This window comes from Mchenga conophoros, linkage group LG8 (genome assembly GCF_057382185.1).
Source record: "Mchenga conophoros isolate Kocher_MC1m ecotype Shallow Benthic linkage group LG8, M_conophoros_male_GT1.1, whole genome shotgun sequence".
In the NCBI taxonomy this organism is placed as follows: domain Eukaryota; kingdom Metazoa; phylum Chordata; class Actinopteri; order Cichliformes; family Cichlidae; genus Mchenga; species Mchenga conophoros.
Genome location: NC_140533.1, coordinates 15,496,196 through 15,513,167, shown reverse-complemented (window position 1 = coordinate 15,513,167; position 16,972 = coordinate 15,496,196). Strand labels below are relative to the sequence as shown.

At 41.2% G+C, this 16,972-nt stretch overlaps 1 protein-coding gene across 1 annotated transcript; it reads right to left on the bottom strand.

Annotated features, from left to right (window-relative positions):
* Window positions 1-3,116: 3,116 nt before the first annotated feature.
* Window positions 3,117-13,554, bottom strand: LOC146568470 (protein FAM117A-like). The gene is made up of 8 exons (XM_085284539.1): window positions 12,830-13,554; window positions 11,862-12,007; window positions 9,929-10,024; window positions 9,481-9,597; window positions 8,642-8,770; window positions 8,257-8,443; window positions 6,191-6,350; window positions 3,117-5,275 (listed from the first exon to the last, which is right to left on the bottom strand). The coding sequence occupies exons 1-8, from the start codon at window positions 13,146-13,148 to the stop codon at window positions 4,987-4,989; spliced, it is 1,443 nt and encodes a 480-aa protein (XP_085140665.1). The 5' UTR covers window positions 13,149-13,554; the 3' UTR covers window positions 3,117-4,986.
* Between the last annotated feature and the right edge of the window lie 3,418 nt (window positions 13,555-16,972).

Sequence of the window (16,972 nt, the reverse complement as noted above, 5' to 3'; positions counted from 1 at the left end):
GGATTTTAAACCCTCCACTTCCATTTTTATTTATTTTGAGCAGCTAAAGTTGGACCGTTCAGACCAATCTATAGGCTCAAACCAGCACGCGCGAATGAATATATATATACATACATACATACATACATACATACATATATATATATACACATACACATACTACAATAGCCCGACGGGCAGGGAAGAGATAGATTTTGGTAGCCCGACTGAAAAAATCGCTAGCTCCAGGACGTCGGGCTAGCGATATTGCAAGCCCTGTATCTGATTGAGGAATCACTCATCTTTGGAAAAGAGAGTTTATTACAGAGAAATGGCTCTTTCCAAAATAAAAGCTATACTATCCGCTTCTTCTGGGCTATATTCTCAGCAGCATAAGGAGAATCATGTGCTAACAGCTGTCTAAATGACTCGGCTAAAGTTAGTAGCATGCTTGTTGTTTTTGTCTTTGCACTAGGATGATGTCGGCGTAAATGTGCAGTCATATTCGTTGTGTTCCCACTAGTGCTTTCAGGTTAATCTCGTTGAAATAACCTTAACGCCACAACACGGCAAATCTCCTTAACGAGCTACCGCCGATCGCCCCATGGGGCTAGACGGCCAACACGTTAACGAGCTAACTGCGCTAACACACTAGTTCCCACTAGTAATTGAGCATTGCATGGCACATCCAACATACTGTTTTACTTTAGTCCATGACTCGCTTACCTTCAGGGTCATACGTCACATGAAAACCAAAATAATTCCAAACGCCAGATCTGAATGAGAGTGGGGGAGGTCCATGTTGCAAGGAGAGCTTAACTTCTGTCTCGCTAGCTTGCCCTGCGCTCTTCCTTCTGACTATGCTGTCTGTGTTGAGCGCTCAGTGGATCTGCGCTCGGCAGTGCAGCCTAGGCGGAGTAGTCGAACGCAGATTCACTGAGCGCTCAACACAGACAGCATCGTCAGAAGGAAAGTTGATAAAATAAATTACAAATGTTGTATTGTTCGATACATATGCGTACCGAACCGAAAGCACTGTATCGAACGGTTCAATATCGATACGAATATCGTTGCACCCCTAATATATATATCTATATATATCTATATCTATCTATATCTATATATATATATATATATATATATATATATAGATATATAGATATATATATATATATATATAGATATATATATATATATATATATATATAGAGAGAGAGAGAGAGAGAGAGAGAGAGAGAGAGCGAGCGAGAGAGAGAGAGAGGAAATGACTAACTAAGAGAAGTATCTGTCATGGTTGGCTGTGTGGCAGGCAAGCAGAAGTGGTGGACCCAAAATAGCAGGACTCTTGGAGATGGGAATAAACTGAAAACGCAGCTTTATTGCTGGAGGAATGATTCACGAAATAAAACTTACAAAGACAAAACTCTAAACCGAGGTGCTGGAGGACAGGACATTACAAACACACAGCAAGTTGAGGGTACGACGCGACACTGACACAGAGAAACACAGGGCTTAAATACACAGATGGCAGTAATCAAGGGATGAGAGACAGGAGGGGAACACACCTGGGAGAAATCACAGCTGACGAGACAGGGGAAACGTAAACTGAGCACACTCACATACGACACAGACCTTCACAATAAAACAGGAAACTCAGACACATGGAACCAGACAAGACATTGAACTAAACAGATTCACAAACAGACGGGGTGACACCATAGATAGACAGATACAGACGCAGACTCAGAGGCAGACCGAATATAACACGTAGAACTCAAACAATAATAATAATAATCATGATAATAAATTGGAAAATGATAATAATAAACTTAAAGCGCTGGGTCACCGACCCAGGACCATGACAGTATCAGCACGTGATGCTGTTTTATCTAGCTGCGATGGGATTTGGCAGTGTATGCCGTATGGTGTCACGGGAAACGGTCACTCCAGTTTGGCTTTCTACTGCTTTAGCGAACTGCAGTGAACTTGCATGGTGATTTCTTCAACCCTTCCTTCTCATCAGGAGACGCTCCCATTGAGATGTTAACTTTTGTGGACGGCCTGGATGTCTAAGATGGTTGCGCTTCAATCTTTGTTACATTTTGTGATCACTTTTGCTACAGTATTTTGACTGATATGTAAACCTTTGCTGATCTTGTAGCCCTCACCTTTTTTGTGTAAAGAAATTATTTCCTTTCTCAGATTTTGTGACATTTCTCTTCCATGTGGAGCCATTGCTGGCAGTATGAAATGGGAAGGGCTTTTCCTTGTTAAGTAATGCCCTTTTATGGTCACCTGTCTGCTGGACACCTCGTAAATGAATCATTAGACTCACCTTTGGTTGAATGCCTGGTAATTCGAATTTTGTAGTCTTAAGTGTGGCTTTTCTCCTTAGACTATAATTGGGGTGTACTCATTTTTGCAACATGGGCTTGAATGAGTCTGCACACACAAAAAAAAAAAAAAAAAAAAAAAAAAAAAAAAAAAAGGATTTTCCTAACAAATTAACAAATCTTGTTTGCAATCAATGGCCCACATTTGTGGGAGTATTTTTGTATTATAGTATCTCATAGAAAATGTTGATTCTGAAAGGAAACTAAAGGTTTTCTGACAAATGTAAAGGGGTGCACTCATTTATGCTGAGCACTGTATCTTGAGACAATGAACCAAACTGCTGAAACTTTAATGTTTGTGCCACCAATAATCAGCTTTCTGGGAAAAAACAAAACAAAACTGAGAAGCATTGTGGTGAGTCAAAGGTAAGGACTGAAGAAATCAATGTGACTCAAGACAAGAGGAAATTACACGTCTTAGTCAGGCAGTTGTCAATTCCCCTGCCCCAGAAAATAGTGAAGATTACAGTATATGGTGACATAATGACACACGGTACCATTATAAGATTTTCTAGTGTTTTCTTTTACCCAATTTAGAAACAAATATTCCAGTATGACTAGATGAATGCACAAGGTTTGAAAGTAGCTTCTTAATTGTAGGAGAAATGAAAACTTGGCAGTATACGCACGGGACTTCACACCAATAGGTCTGCTCTTTAACACCATGGCTGCATAGATTGTGTGGTGAATTCAAAACAAAGCACTAAGAGCTAAAATGCTAAAATGAATGTAATAAACACAGAAGACATGCTAGCATCATGTATTTATGTAGACAAAACACAGAACCTGAGATAACATTCCCAGTATCCACAACCGGGGAAAGAAAAAAATCTTTGATTATTTGGAATAAGAATATTTCAGTCCATCAGCATTTCATCAAGATGCTAAAACTAGGAGATGTTAGTCAAAAGATCAAAATAGTCAACTTTCAGTTCACATGCAAACAGAACTATCAGAGGCTAAATTATGGAGGAAACCTCTCCTCTGTAACACCCTCTGCTGGAAGTGCATAAAAATCCACCCGATACATGTGACATTTGCCTGACAGAACAAAACTAAAAATGACAAGGGTCTTTTTTTTTTTTTCCTTTTTAGCTTATGTAGCAGGTATTTGGGGGAAAAGGGTAAAAAACAGACATCACTACACATACATATACAACCAAGTACAAAAGTGAGTATAAAAATAAGAATTGCAACTCAAAAGTAGTAGTTCAACTTGTGCAAACATGTCTGCGAGAAAATAAAACTATATGATCGTTAACTTGTCAGCTTGGCAGAACAAAATGATCAGGGAAACTGAGGACGACAAGTCTATACCACTAAAACTGGTTAGGTAGTCAGCTAGGCAGTGAAACCTCAAAACTAAAACGTACCATCAGGCACAGATCTAGAACGTCAATAAACAACATGCAACCCTTTTTTGCAAGTAAACAAGACATTTTAAAAAAGTACTACTCGTAAAGCAAGAATGCATGTGATGAAGCCATTAGGTGCTGACGCTACCTGAACTTCTACATCTACAAAATTCCCTTTACAACAACCAAAATGTCATTTCATGTTGTTCTTTAAATCAGGTAAAAACAAAGTACCCACTGATTTGTCACGCTTCGTACACTAGTGACTGGTGCAAGGAAATAAGTGAACAGCAGATAAATATCTTTGATAAGATGAAAAAAATAATTAAACAGATGCAGTTTAAAAATAAGGAACAGTATCAACAAAGTTACTGTTGTGGCGTCTTTGAGGAAATAACTGTGCAGGAAGTGAGCAGTCAGTCAAACAAATCAAGTGAAAGTTTACAGAAAAATAAGTGAGCAGTGCTGCTGTAAGACAGCACAGTGTCTCAATTATTTTTGGCTAAGACAAATGTAAATATCTTTGGGTAATAACAGAACTAAATTTGTTTAGTTTAGAAGTGTTGCAATTAAGGAAACTCAGAGCACTCTCCTTTGCATTGTGACTCATTTTCTCAATAACCTTCAACATCAAGCCCTTTTCAGACATCCAGTGGTTTCCTTTAATCTCGCTGCATCTGAAAGTCTCAGATTTGCTAACATTTATCCATCACTTTCAACATGACGAGTGAATACCTGATTACAATGGCTCGCATGCATTTATTTTTTGCTGATCAGCTCACTACAGAGCATCCTAGATAACAACAAGCAGCACATAAACAGCACTTTATCCGTTACTAGTTTGTATAAACACTCAATTATTCCTCCCATAAGCATTTTTTGCTATGCCTAATTCAAAAGCAGCTCTCTGCAGCAGTGTTGTGTTGTAGGGGAAGCTCCAGCAGCACAAACAGATGACCCATTTGTGGTTGTGCAAGATTTAAGCCTTTAAAACTATGATTGCTCTCAACTAGAGTTGATGCTGGAAATATAAATTCAAGTCTTTTGCAGGGGTGCACAAGTCTCAATGAAGCTCTAATGAACATTAGTGATGCCATCGCATGGCTGAAAAGGGCAACAATGTTATTTGTTTGTACCTGTGTGGCAAAAGAATGAGCTACGATTTAAAAAAAGAAAAGAAAAAAAGAAAAGAAAAAGAAATCTAGACATCTGTCCCAGACCACTCTGTTCATTTCCAAATAAACGACCTGGAGCCGTTTTTATAAAGCTAGCCCCTCTCCAGAACTTTCTCCCATCACAGTGGTGGCTGCAGGAGGATCTGGACGAACAGCCCAGGTGTTAGAGGAGACCATCTGACAGGAGCTTGTTCCCTGGTTCAAGCAGTTGCTTGCTGGAGAGCCAAAGCTTCTGAAAAACATGTCCATGGAGGGGAGCAGGGGCTTAGGGAGGCTGACTGGGCAAAAGGCTGAACCCCCATAGGGGGTGAAGTTTACCTTGTTGGGGTCGGGGCAGGAGGAGATGAGGGCCATCGTGGGTTTCTGTGGAGAGCTAAAGAAGAAAAGGAGAAGAAAAACTTATGTCCATAAAAGTGATGCAAAAAGTTTGGTTACATTCAGTGCACACAGTCAGATTTCTTACATTTAGTTCAACAGCATTTCTTTATCATGTGGAAAAATTGAGACATAATGTTGACTCTGCACTTCTTTTTTTTAAATGTTAAGATATCTCTGGGATTAAATGTGGTTAAACTTCTTTTCACTGACAGAAAGGGAAGTTTCACTGGTCCAGCAAACTTAAGATCAGAGTGACTTGTATGCAGCTCACAATGTAAAATGAGTTTGACATCCCTGATCTTTGTAGTCGCTGCTTGTGCTTACATGTCAACATGCACGAGGCTTTACTCAAGCCAAAATTTTCCCCTAGAAGTCACGGACCCACTAGAAAAGAAAAACTAAAATACCAGGCAACAGAGTTTTGTAATTGTTGATTCCTTTTAATGAGTAACGACTAGTAATTTCACACTGTAAGATTCAGACCAAGTTAAAAACAAGGAGGACTTCGAATGCTTTAGTGCTGACAACATGAAGTGTTGCAACATCATCAACTTGTCTGTTTGGCAGAACAAAACTCCCAAGCTGAACAAACAAACTGCTTTGAGGGGGGACTGTTCTTACATCTACAGTTAATGCCACTAACTCACTCTAACAGAGTACAAGGTAAACTGACTCAACTAAAAACTATGACGTCATGCAGGAAATCACATTCAACTTTGGGTAAAGACACTGAATTAGTTTGTTTTTCTAGTGTTTATTTTTTAAATGTGACCACCAGGGGGCATCTACATGCTGACCGTGTTAAATGACAGGGAGTATACAGTATTTGTCTAATTATATTTCATTATCCAGAGGTGATTCATCTGTCTCCCTCTAGCATGCAAACAAAGCAAAATGAATAAAAACCTACCTGATCTCCTCCCACACTCTCACCCTTTCACAGCCCTCTGGAGGTTTTCTCTGGAAGCAGCAGCTTTTGTTGGGCCCGGGAGATGAGGCGTTCAGGAGAGGAGAAAGGTCAGCCTCATTCTGGGAGGGGAATGGAGACAGAAGCCCACTGTCTGTTGAGCCTGAAAATAGGAGAGAAAACATTTGTGAGAATGATATACCTATATATATATATATATCTCTCTCTCTCTATATCTATCTCTCTCTCTCTATATCTATCTATCTCTCTCTATATCTATCTATCTCTCTATCTATATATATATATGAATGTTCTGAGGGGCAGAAACAGTTTACTCACTTCTTATCAACCTCACCCCCTTAACAATGTCTTGTCATTTTCTCTCAAACTGTCTTCAGCTTGGTTTCTGGCTATGACTGATCAACATTATGAAGTTTTCAGCTAGAGCCCATCCTTTCCAAGCCTAGATACACTGTGTTATGTCTGAAGTCCTTTCTGGACTCAAAGGCTCGTGCAGACAATGTGGTGATGATCATCAAGTAATAATTTTCTGGCACGCAGTACATTACAAACACAGGATTTTGGGGGGGATGGGACAGACTCCCTAACAATCACTTAGGCATTTATTGATAAGGTTTCACTTCACCCATGTTCCCCAAATTGAGATTCAATTTGAAGAATAAACAAAGGACTGAAAAGAAATTAAAACCTTAATAGCAGTTTGCATTCTTTTGACATTTAGAAATCTATTTATAAATTTCCTGATGCACAACTAAAGGAAGTCAAATTTCAAGGTCTCAGCTAGAGATGCCACCTAATTCATATGTTCCTTGCCAAGTCCATGATCAATGTCAGAAAGAACCTATAAAGAAATTATAAGTGAGAGGGAAACTTACTATAAACTAAGACAACTACAACTCTTTAGTCCATCAAGCCAACACCAAAAAAACCAATAACTTCCATGGTGAATATAAAGAACACATGTCATGCCATATTTGCATTTTGCAGACATATTTTTGGCAGAGCTGAATTGCGTTACTGAAACCGCCACAAAGTTATACATCAGTGCTGCAATTTTATGTCTACATGCGTCTGCTAGAAATACACTTACCAGACACTTTTTAAAAACACACAGTTTAACTGCTCATCAATGCAGTTATCTAATCAGCAAATCTCAAGGCAGCAGCTCAGTGCATTTAGGCAAGATGACCTGCTGACGTTCAAACAGCAGAATGAGAAACAAAGTTGAGTTTAAGTGACTTTAATGTGGCAGGGTTGTTCTAGCTGGATGGGTTGGTCTGAGTAATTTGAAAACTGTTGATTTATTGAAATTTCCTACAGAACCATCTGTAGAGTTTACAAAGAATGGTCTGAAAATGAGAAAACAACCAGTGATTAGAGCTTCTCTGGGGTAAAACACCTCAATATCAGGAGAATGGTCAAGACTGGTTTGAGGACATAGCAAGGCAAAAGTAACTCAAGCAACCAAAGTATGAAGAAGAACATTTCTGAATGCACAACATGTTAGAGTGGAGCTACAACAGCAGAAGGCCACACCGGGTGCCACTCCTGGCAGCTAAGAACAGTAAAACTGAGGCTACACCTCACACAGCCTCACCAGAAATGGACAATAAATGGTTTTTTGTTTTTTTTTAAAAACCCAACAAAACCTTGCCAGGTCTGAAGAGTCTCGATTCAGATGGCAGGGTGTGGATCCATTGCATGTATGATGTAACAACATGCCGGTTGGTGTAGGGGGAATATTTCTGTGCCACACTTTGGACCCCTTGGTATCAACTGAGCATTGTTTAAATACAACAGACTACCCAAGTACTGCTCATGACCATTTTCAGCTCTTAAATACCAGTGTACCATCCCCTGATGTGTTTAACACGTCACGTCAATGTGGACCGAAATGTGAGGAATGTTTCCAGCACCTCACTGAATTTATGCCATGAACAATTAAGGTAATTAATACCTAATAAAGTGGTCAGCAAATCAATACTTTCACGTTTGTTCTCACCATTATAAAAATTTAAATTCTTATCTAAAATGTCTGACAAACTAACCTTGGTGCAGGTCTGGAGGAGCATCTGAGTTGGGCTGAGAGGTGCAGATGTCGTTGGGAGAGGAGGAGGGTGAGGAGGAGGTGGAGGATGACGATGGCGGGGGCGTGGTGGGGGGGTCGCTCTGAGATCCACTGCTGCAGCTCTGCAGAGGCACCGGAGCCCGATGACCATCTGGAACCTCGAGCAGCTGTCGAGACAAGAAACTGCACGTTTTAGAACGTTTAATTAAACGAAAATCGGCCAACACAGAAGTTTTACTTCAGCAGAAAACTACATGTGCCACCTCTGAAACCCGCCTTTCTTTGCAAATAAAACAATGCCTAAACATCTTCACATGTCCATGTTGTGTAAACAAGCATGTGTGGGCTCTGTAGGTGATAATTACCCTCTGTAATGGATGTAGTGACTGGCTGATGAACATGCCTTCCAGCTCCTGGTTGAGGCCCTCCACGCTGCAGCGCAGGGGAGGGACCAGTGTAGACAGGGGAGCAGGGGGGATGGGAATAGGCTGAGTCTGAGCACATAAACAAGTGAACACAATTTTATTGCACTACTCCTAAGAGCCAAACACCAGGACGTTGTTTTTTTTTTGTTTTTTGTTTTTTTTAAGAATTCCCTTCAGCTTCTTTTATTTCCATATTTTCCAAAAACATCAGGCTAAATGTACTTTTTTTTTTTAAATTGTTACCATTAAAAATACAACAACAAAAAAGCAACAAAGAAAACGGAAACTTTCTTATTTTTTGAGAGCACACAGGCATTCAAAAAGTCATTTGCTTCAGACATCTCAAAAATCCAGCAAGCTCAATGCTGATAATCAAACTAACAAGTGTTTTCATAAACTGCATGGGGCTGTCTCATCACCACTTTGGTTTATTTGAGAAAAAAAAAAAAAAAAAAAAAAAAAAAAAATCACCACAGCCCAGTGGAGTGTGGGACCACACACCAGCTGTGCTGAAAAAGCAGAACCGTGCATTACAATCTGAAAAGCAGAAGCTAGCATGATGTAGTGATCTTCCTGTTTCCTCAGTGTTTTATTTCATTCACTTCCTGCAGAGACCTGCATAGCTTAGTAATGCGCTCTTGTGAATGTAAATCAGTGACAGGTGTCCATATACGGTACAGAAGAAAAAACAAATACACCTAAATTTACTTCTAGAGACATCTGCACTAAAACCTCAAGTAACTCATTCAGTGTGCTTGTGTCTGCTGATGCTAAGGTACCTGAGCAGCTCCAAGGCTACGGCCCCCCTGAGGATAGCCCCGCTGACGGTCTTTGTCATGTGCCCCCGAGACTGCAGGTTTGCTGCACTGCTGCAGTTGTTGTTTTAGTTTAGTGATCTGAAACAAACACATGTTAATCAACCTCTACGTGCAAACACACAAAGGAAGTCCTTTAATCCCACATGTCGAACGCTTAGTATCAACAAACAAGGATTTTATTATGTTTTTTATGTTGGCTCAATGTTCAGTGAGATCATGAGAAGTGAGGCTTCGTTAAAAAGTATAAAAAGGGGAACGTTGCAGATGACCTCAGTCTCCTGTTGCTCAACAATGTCAATAAAAGTCAAGACTTTTTCAAGAACTTGCCCTTTTTAATTAAAAAAAAGGGTCAAGTTTAGCAAATCCAGGCATTACAAATGCATGTTGCGCAATCAAAAGTTGAACTGACCTCTCGCAGATGCTCAGCACTGCCCCATGATGCTGATCGCTTGTGGCTGCTGCTTCCTCGCCGGCTGTGGGATCTATCGGACCATGAGTCTGGGGTCTGCGGTGGGAAGAAAGCAGCCATGAGAACTGATGTTCTTCATATGCAATCACATGTCTTTAATATGCATTTTATTAAGTATTTTTAGGGTTTGGTCTAAAGCTGTCATATGATCATATATGCAAAATGAAGGGAAAGCTATAGAGCCTTGTGTACAGTTTCTTTATGTACTTAAAGCAATAATGACTCAATCATTAATTACAGATTGAGGCCATTTTCAAAATTTGCATTTCTTATAATACTTCGTGGTTTCTTTGCCTTCAGTGCAAGCCAGACACAATTAGAGACCATTACATATGCCATTTGTTTCCAGATGCACGTCACAAGTGTGATAAAACATCTCATGAGAAAATATTTCACACAGTATTCACAGCACAAGATAATAAATTCCAGCAACCCAGAACTGTAAAAGCAGGCAGCGCAGACATCACACAGCTTCTGCTTCTTCAGTGGTAATTCGCTGTTATTTTTCCATCATTGCACAAATCATTAGCTGCATTTAAATGGCATAGTGCAAGAGGGCGGACCAACTACGATCTGTGATACTGTGTACTTAGCTGGATGATAAGTTGCACCTCAAGCTGCAGACCTGCTTTCATGTTTTAACTGTGTACTGACACCAGGGGGCAGTGTCAGAATTATACGGAATAACTTGTTTGGGGGGGGCTACTCTTCTGGGTTCTGCTGTTACTTAGCTTAGCCCCTGCCGCGGAGTAGATCGAACTCGTAACACAGGAAGAAATGTTTTGTATTGAAGTGAAAACTGTCCACTGCAGCCACAGTTGGCTTTTTTGGTCACTGGTTAGTTGTTGTTTTTTTTTTTTACTCCTTCCCATCTGATAAACTTCACCGTCTGTCCCTTTCTGTCTAAGCTCACTTCTTAGGCAATTTACAGCACCTTTCCTGACAGTCTACAGGAGATTGCTTTTTTGTAGGACTGCAAGAGCGCATCTGCATCAAGTGCATACCCATAATCCTTCTCTCTGTGTAGCAAATGACCTAAAACGCAGCAGATTCTGCTTTAAGCAGCAGCCATGGTTGCACAATGGAGGTGCGCAGCTTTGCCATCCCAAGTCCACATATGGTCTGCTGTCACCTGAAGGCACCATCAAAAACATGTGGCTAGCAACGTGGAGCTCTCTTTCATGATTTTACTTCTCACATCTCCTCAGTAGAGCCAAAGCACCACACAAGCCAACAGCAATTGCATAAATCATGCTGTAATATTTCACGTTAAACAGGTCACGTTTAACATGAAATATTACAGCAACACTTCACATATTTTAATCATTGGTTTCACACTTAGTACAGATCAACGTCTCATGCTTAAAAGGCCAACATGCAGCCACATCGCACCATCCACACCCACAGACTTGTCAAACTTGCAGACGAGCTAAAGAGCAGGAGAAACTGAAAAACAAAGACGGAGGGAGGGAGGGAGGATGTGGGCAACCAAAGTGCAGTGGCGAGTGCCTGCACGGAGCAGAGAGGATGGGTGCAGCCAAAAAGGCCTCGTCAGCTGACTTCGGGGACTGTTGTCGCGGCTGTAGTTCTCACTCTGTAATCGCTGTGCAAGCACCGGACACCCCCCTACCCCCACCCTCCCTCAACCTCAGAGCAACTTATTTCGCTGCAAAAAGTGCAAGCTAATCTTGTGATGTGACCTAACCTCTATCCCCCCACCCCCCCCAAAAAACAAAAAAAACAAAACTGAGAAACATAAAAAAGAAAAAAAAAAAAGCTCTAAATTGAGGAAGCATCATTGATAAATGCCATTCCATTCATTTTTCTGACACTCATAATTCCCACACTTGAAAGCATTCCCTGTGGCGCTGACCTGGGTGGATTTGTCCTGGCGGGGTACACAGCTCGGGCCTTCTGGTTCTTTGGGCCAGTGTCCTTGCAGGTACGGCCCGATGATGGCGTCCAGAGACATCGTCCGCCTCATGCCTGGGCTCAGCTGGTGGGATCTGGCCTTTCTAGCTGTCAGTTTCGCAGAGATATTTTCTTATTATTTATAAAAAGCTTAAAAATAATCCACACTAATCGGTTTTTCCTCATGAAACTTGCAGCATTGTAGTGGCAGACACTTATTTTAAACGCATTGCATCATTTTCACCTTCACATCAGAAAGCCACACATGTAATGCTACTTTTCACACACACTGGCCTTTAAATCTATTTTAAAGGTTTTAACGTACTGACAGTAAGCATCAAGAGACTTCATGTCACAGCCATCTACACATGATACAAAAAAGACAGTAGGGTCTCTTAAAAATGGACAAAAATGCTCTTTAAGACGCTAAAAATACTTAAATAGTTTTATATTTGGGGCTACCAATATCTGGATATTACCCTATAAACACCAAATAGTCAGTTTGATTGACAAGAAGAAATTATAAAATATATTTTATCATTTTTTAAATTTCGAAAATATAACTACAGATTTTGAATACTTTAATATAGAAGTAGCAAAGTTTCCCTTAAAACACACACACACACACACACACACACACACACACACACACACAAAACATATTTTATAGCTCGTGTTACTAATTAAGACAGTTTATATTATGCTTGGATCCGGCTACCAACTTGCCCTCTTTTACTGAGAATTTGCTATCACAAGTTTGAACATCTTATCTAAAGTCTGCAAATGCCCTACTGGGCAACTAGCAGATAAAGCTGCTCTGCAACTGCGCAGGACTGCAGAAACTCGCACCCAGCTTTCTACACCTATCGTGACACTACGTGAGGTCTTAAACTTGAAAGGATAAGGTGGAAAAAGGTGTTGAGCTCATACCTGGCTTCCCATCTATCCTGTTGGGTCTCGGTTTGCTGGCCAGCTGATATGGGACAGTTGCCTTCAGCGGCTGTGGACCCAAAGCAGCACCCCTCGTGTGTCCAGCTCCACTTCGACCGGACATCTTTACAGTGTCAAATCTGGGTCCACTTAACTCTAAATGACTGTTATTAGCTGTGGCTGTCCTGCCTGGTAGAGATGTGGGGGCGCTCTGGTGATGGTGGTGGCTGGCTAAAGTTAACCAGCAGCGGCTCTTTCTCCTCTGGTGCTGGTGATGACTACTCGAAGAAAAACCGTTAGAAAACTCAAGGCGAGTCATTCAGAGGCCATGTCCGAGCACATACCACTATAACTCGACCAGTAAAACGTCAATACGAGCTTGTGTTCTCGTCTTCGCCGCTGAGCATACTTTTTTTGGTCTCCTTGCTGCTGGCTGTGTGGCGAGTTAGCAGCCTAGCAAGCAAAGTTTCTTTGTGAGGATGTTGAGATATTTCACCCCGTTGTCGAAGGAGGAAGCAGCTCCAGTTTCAAAAAGTCACTTTTACGTCAACTCCCACGGCTTCCGAGCAAACTTTAAAGTGTGTTTCATTACAACTTGTCGGGCTGGAGCGTGTTTGTTTTCTCTCTCCTTTTTAAAGGTGGCCGTGAAGGATGCGAGGCTGAGCACAGCTCCCTAGCCCTCTGCGTTCTTGTTTCAACGCAAACTCCAAACAGTTCCAGCACCACGCTGGTGTGGATTTAATTACGTGTGTGGGCGGACCCTGCTCCCAGATCTCACTTTTTGATTGGTCGGGAAGCCTCAGATTTCAATCCTATTTGTCAGTGCGCCATCAATCCCTCATATTTAGGCCCATAAAGTTTGGTGTCCCCGCCCCCAAATTCATATCTGAGGTTAGCTTATTTTTTAATGTTAAATTCGTGTTTTAAAAACAAATTTAAACCTTTTTAAAGGAGAAAACCGACTATTGTAGCTATACCTTGACACATGAATCAGCATACTTTAAAGCTGCTGCAGTAGTTTACATGTATTAAAGGGCCATGCTAGTGGCTTTTCTGGCCTAGCAAGTAAACATTACTTGTGTAGAAAGATCTACAGAGCACTCTCTTAATTAAGAGCAACATTCGTTTGTTATTACACCTGCTGTTGTAAAAATAAGGCCATTGATTCAAATGGCATAAAAGCTGAAAAGAAAATGTGTTGAAGTACTTAGAGTCATTGCAGCACTACTATATCTACAGCTCCCAAAAAATAAAAGTAGCTCATTAATGAAAGAAAATAATTGGCTCCAAGTGAAGTAGAAGTATAAAATAACACAAAATGGAAATAATAATGTAAAGTACGCCTATGGGAGGGCCACTGAAATGTACATAGTTGCTTCTCACTCCTCCAAATTATGTAAATTTTATTGTAGTTTTCATTATACCGTGAATAATGTCACTGCAGAGCAGCTCCACCTTCAGATGCAAAGAGAAATCAAGCGCAAGCATGTAGTCATTTACACTGTAAATATAAAAAAGTAATATATATTAAAACTACTAAAGACAAAGCTGTAAGTGCTATTGGGTGGTAAGCACTGAGACAGTCAGTGGCTGATTAGTTTGGGTACAGGAACGACTGTTGCAGACTTCACACAGGTTGGGATGAGCGCTTGTGATGGCTGATCTGCACATGCTTGTTTGCACCTTCCCAGGAATCCAGTCAGGATCAGAGGCCTTCCTTGTGTTCACTGACCTGTGCCCCAGCCTCACTTGATGTTGCTGTAAGGTGACTGCCTGGGCTCTGGAGTCTGGGGAGACTGAGAGGCTGACACTGAGTGCTGTGTGAGTCCTCAAAGCCCCTGTAGCAAGTGGATGAGGTGATCTTCCACCTTCCTCTTTTATCCCGCTCTCCAGCTCAGCTCTAGCAGGATTGTACAGAGCTCTGCAACCTGATCTAACAGTCAGAGCCGCGGTCTCTGAAGACAGTCCTGAGCTTCCCTGTCATCCAGGTTTTCTGGCAGCGGTATTATTAGCACAGTACTTGATACAGAACTGACTCCGTGTGTTCAGCTGATGTTCAAATATGTCCCAAACAGTGTGTTCAAATCAGTCCGGTATTTATGAGAGGGCTTTCTGAAGTCAGGCTTGATAGTCTTCAATAGTCTTCAGTTGTGGCTTTGTTTTTGCTTTTTGTTTTTTTTGTTTTTTGTTTTTTTTTTGGGGGGGGTTGTCTCCTGAGAGGGGTGCAAGCAGGAGTGAAGAAAGACGTGGTCTGACTGGTCTTACTGGGGGAGGGGTATGGCTTTATATGAATGCTTGATATTTGAATTACACACTTAGTTCCTCCTACGCTGGGCGGCGCATCGGGCAGCTAGTGATATTTGAATAAACATGATCAAATGTATTTTCTGCCCTAATCAGGCAGTACACATGTAAATGAATCCAAGAAGTACTGAGCTGAGGGTTGTCTGATGCCATCAGGGTGAAGCTGCAGTCTGTTTCGCAGGAATTCCTGCTAAACCCTGGGATCAGGTGGAATGCAGACAGCAGCGACAATCACCACCGTTCGCTCTACTGGAAGAAAAAATGGCCGGTATTTAGCTGAGAGAAACTGTAGGGCCTGTCTAAGATCATGCTGTTATTTGATCGGTCATTATGCACATACATTAGAGTCATTGTTTCTGTTCCCTGAAGCTCTGATTTTCATGTTATTTTGACATATTTGTGTTCTCCTCCACTGGTTTGCTTCATTGCAGTACAACAATAAAATAATATTGCTGTAACATCCTTGATTTCCTTAATTTATCATATGTAAAAATCATAAACCTCATGCGAATTTGCTAGTTTCTTTCTTACAGCAGCACTTCTCTGGGGTCTACGCTGCATTAGCCTTTACCAATAATGTTATTTCACCAAAAAAGCAAGACTTGGCTAATTAAAGAAAACTTTCAAGAGATTGTTTTTAAATACACACAATGTAAAAAAAAAGAAATGCACCAACACCAATGGATGAATAAACGTAGGAGAAATATAAACAAATTCCAACAGTGTGACATGGTTCGCAGAGCTCTCTCTGGTATAAAGTCCATGTTATCTGCACTAAATGAGCTAGAACGTGCAAACTCCCCCCGGAGCGGTCATCTAAATATTTCATCATCAACTTCATACATTTGTTTATTTGTAGACTAATTTCCCCTTCATGCAATCCTGAGGCCCAGCTGGGTGTGTGTGCACCATCTGGGTGGACTGTGAAGTGGTTATGGGTGGTGTGGGTGCGTATGTGTGTGCGTATATGAGACAGTGTGCATTGTGGAAGATAAATATCCTGACTGTGTAAAAAGGGAGTGCCGATGGTGGGACAGAAGAAGAGGACTGAGATAACAAAATGCCACTTTTAGAAGCCAGAGCAGTGTAAGACTCACCATCCGGCGCCCTCTGCAAAAGCTAACTGTCCTGAAACATGCGTGTCTTACACGGGACCCTGTCCCCGTGCTTAGATAACACATTTGCTTGCCGGGACACCAGAATGGGACTAAGAGGGCTTTATCACAGAAAGATGAAGCGTTAAACTATGTGTTTACAGCATGCTCATCTGTCTAGTATAAATTCCAGCAATTAATGTCACTCTCACAAAACCACCAAAGACAAAGACAAATAACTAAACACAGCGTAGCACCACCCCACAGGCATCCATTCATTTACAGCCTGGGAGTTAATTGGACAGTATGTCGACCTGGAATGCGTCTTCCACGTAATGCTTTTCCAACATTTACCAAAGGACTTCCAGCTCCTGTTTGCTCAGCTCTGTGTATTTGTCTGTGTTAATGAATAAATGAGCCTAACCTCTGACCTCATGTGAGCTATCTCAAACTAATTTAAAGAGAGGCGATGCCATGCTTCACAAAGTCAGGTCTCAAGGGGAAGACATGAGAACAAAGCGTGACCCAGGCCAAAGGGGGACGAGGGTGATGACAGGGAGGCTTCTTGGACCTTTAGTAAAATAATCAGCTGTGATATCAGCTTATGTGGAGGGAGTGTGAAAATGAAAGTACACCAATTTTTCCAATTTTAAATCAAAACAAGCCCAGATCATCACCCCTCCGCCACTGTGTTTAACAGTTGGCATAAGGTGTTTGTACTGATATGCTGTGTTTGGTTTTCACT

Excerpts from the sequence above, each read along its gene's own strand:
- LOC146568470 (XM_085284539.1), bottom strand. The coding sequence starts at position 13,148 with ATGACTCGCCTTGAGTTTTCTAACGGTTTTTCTTCGAGTAGTCATCAC. Across the intron at positions 9,598-9,928 it reads GTGCTGAGCATCTGCGAGAG|ATCACTAAACTAAAACAACA; the intron begins GTCAGTTCAACT and ends TGTTTGTTTCAG. Across the intron at positions 6,351-8,256 it reads TCCTCCAGACCTGCACCAAG|GCTCAACAGACAGTGGGCTT; the intron begins GTTAGTTTGTCA and ends TCCTATTTTCAG.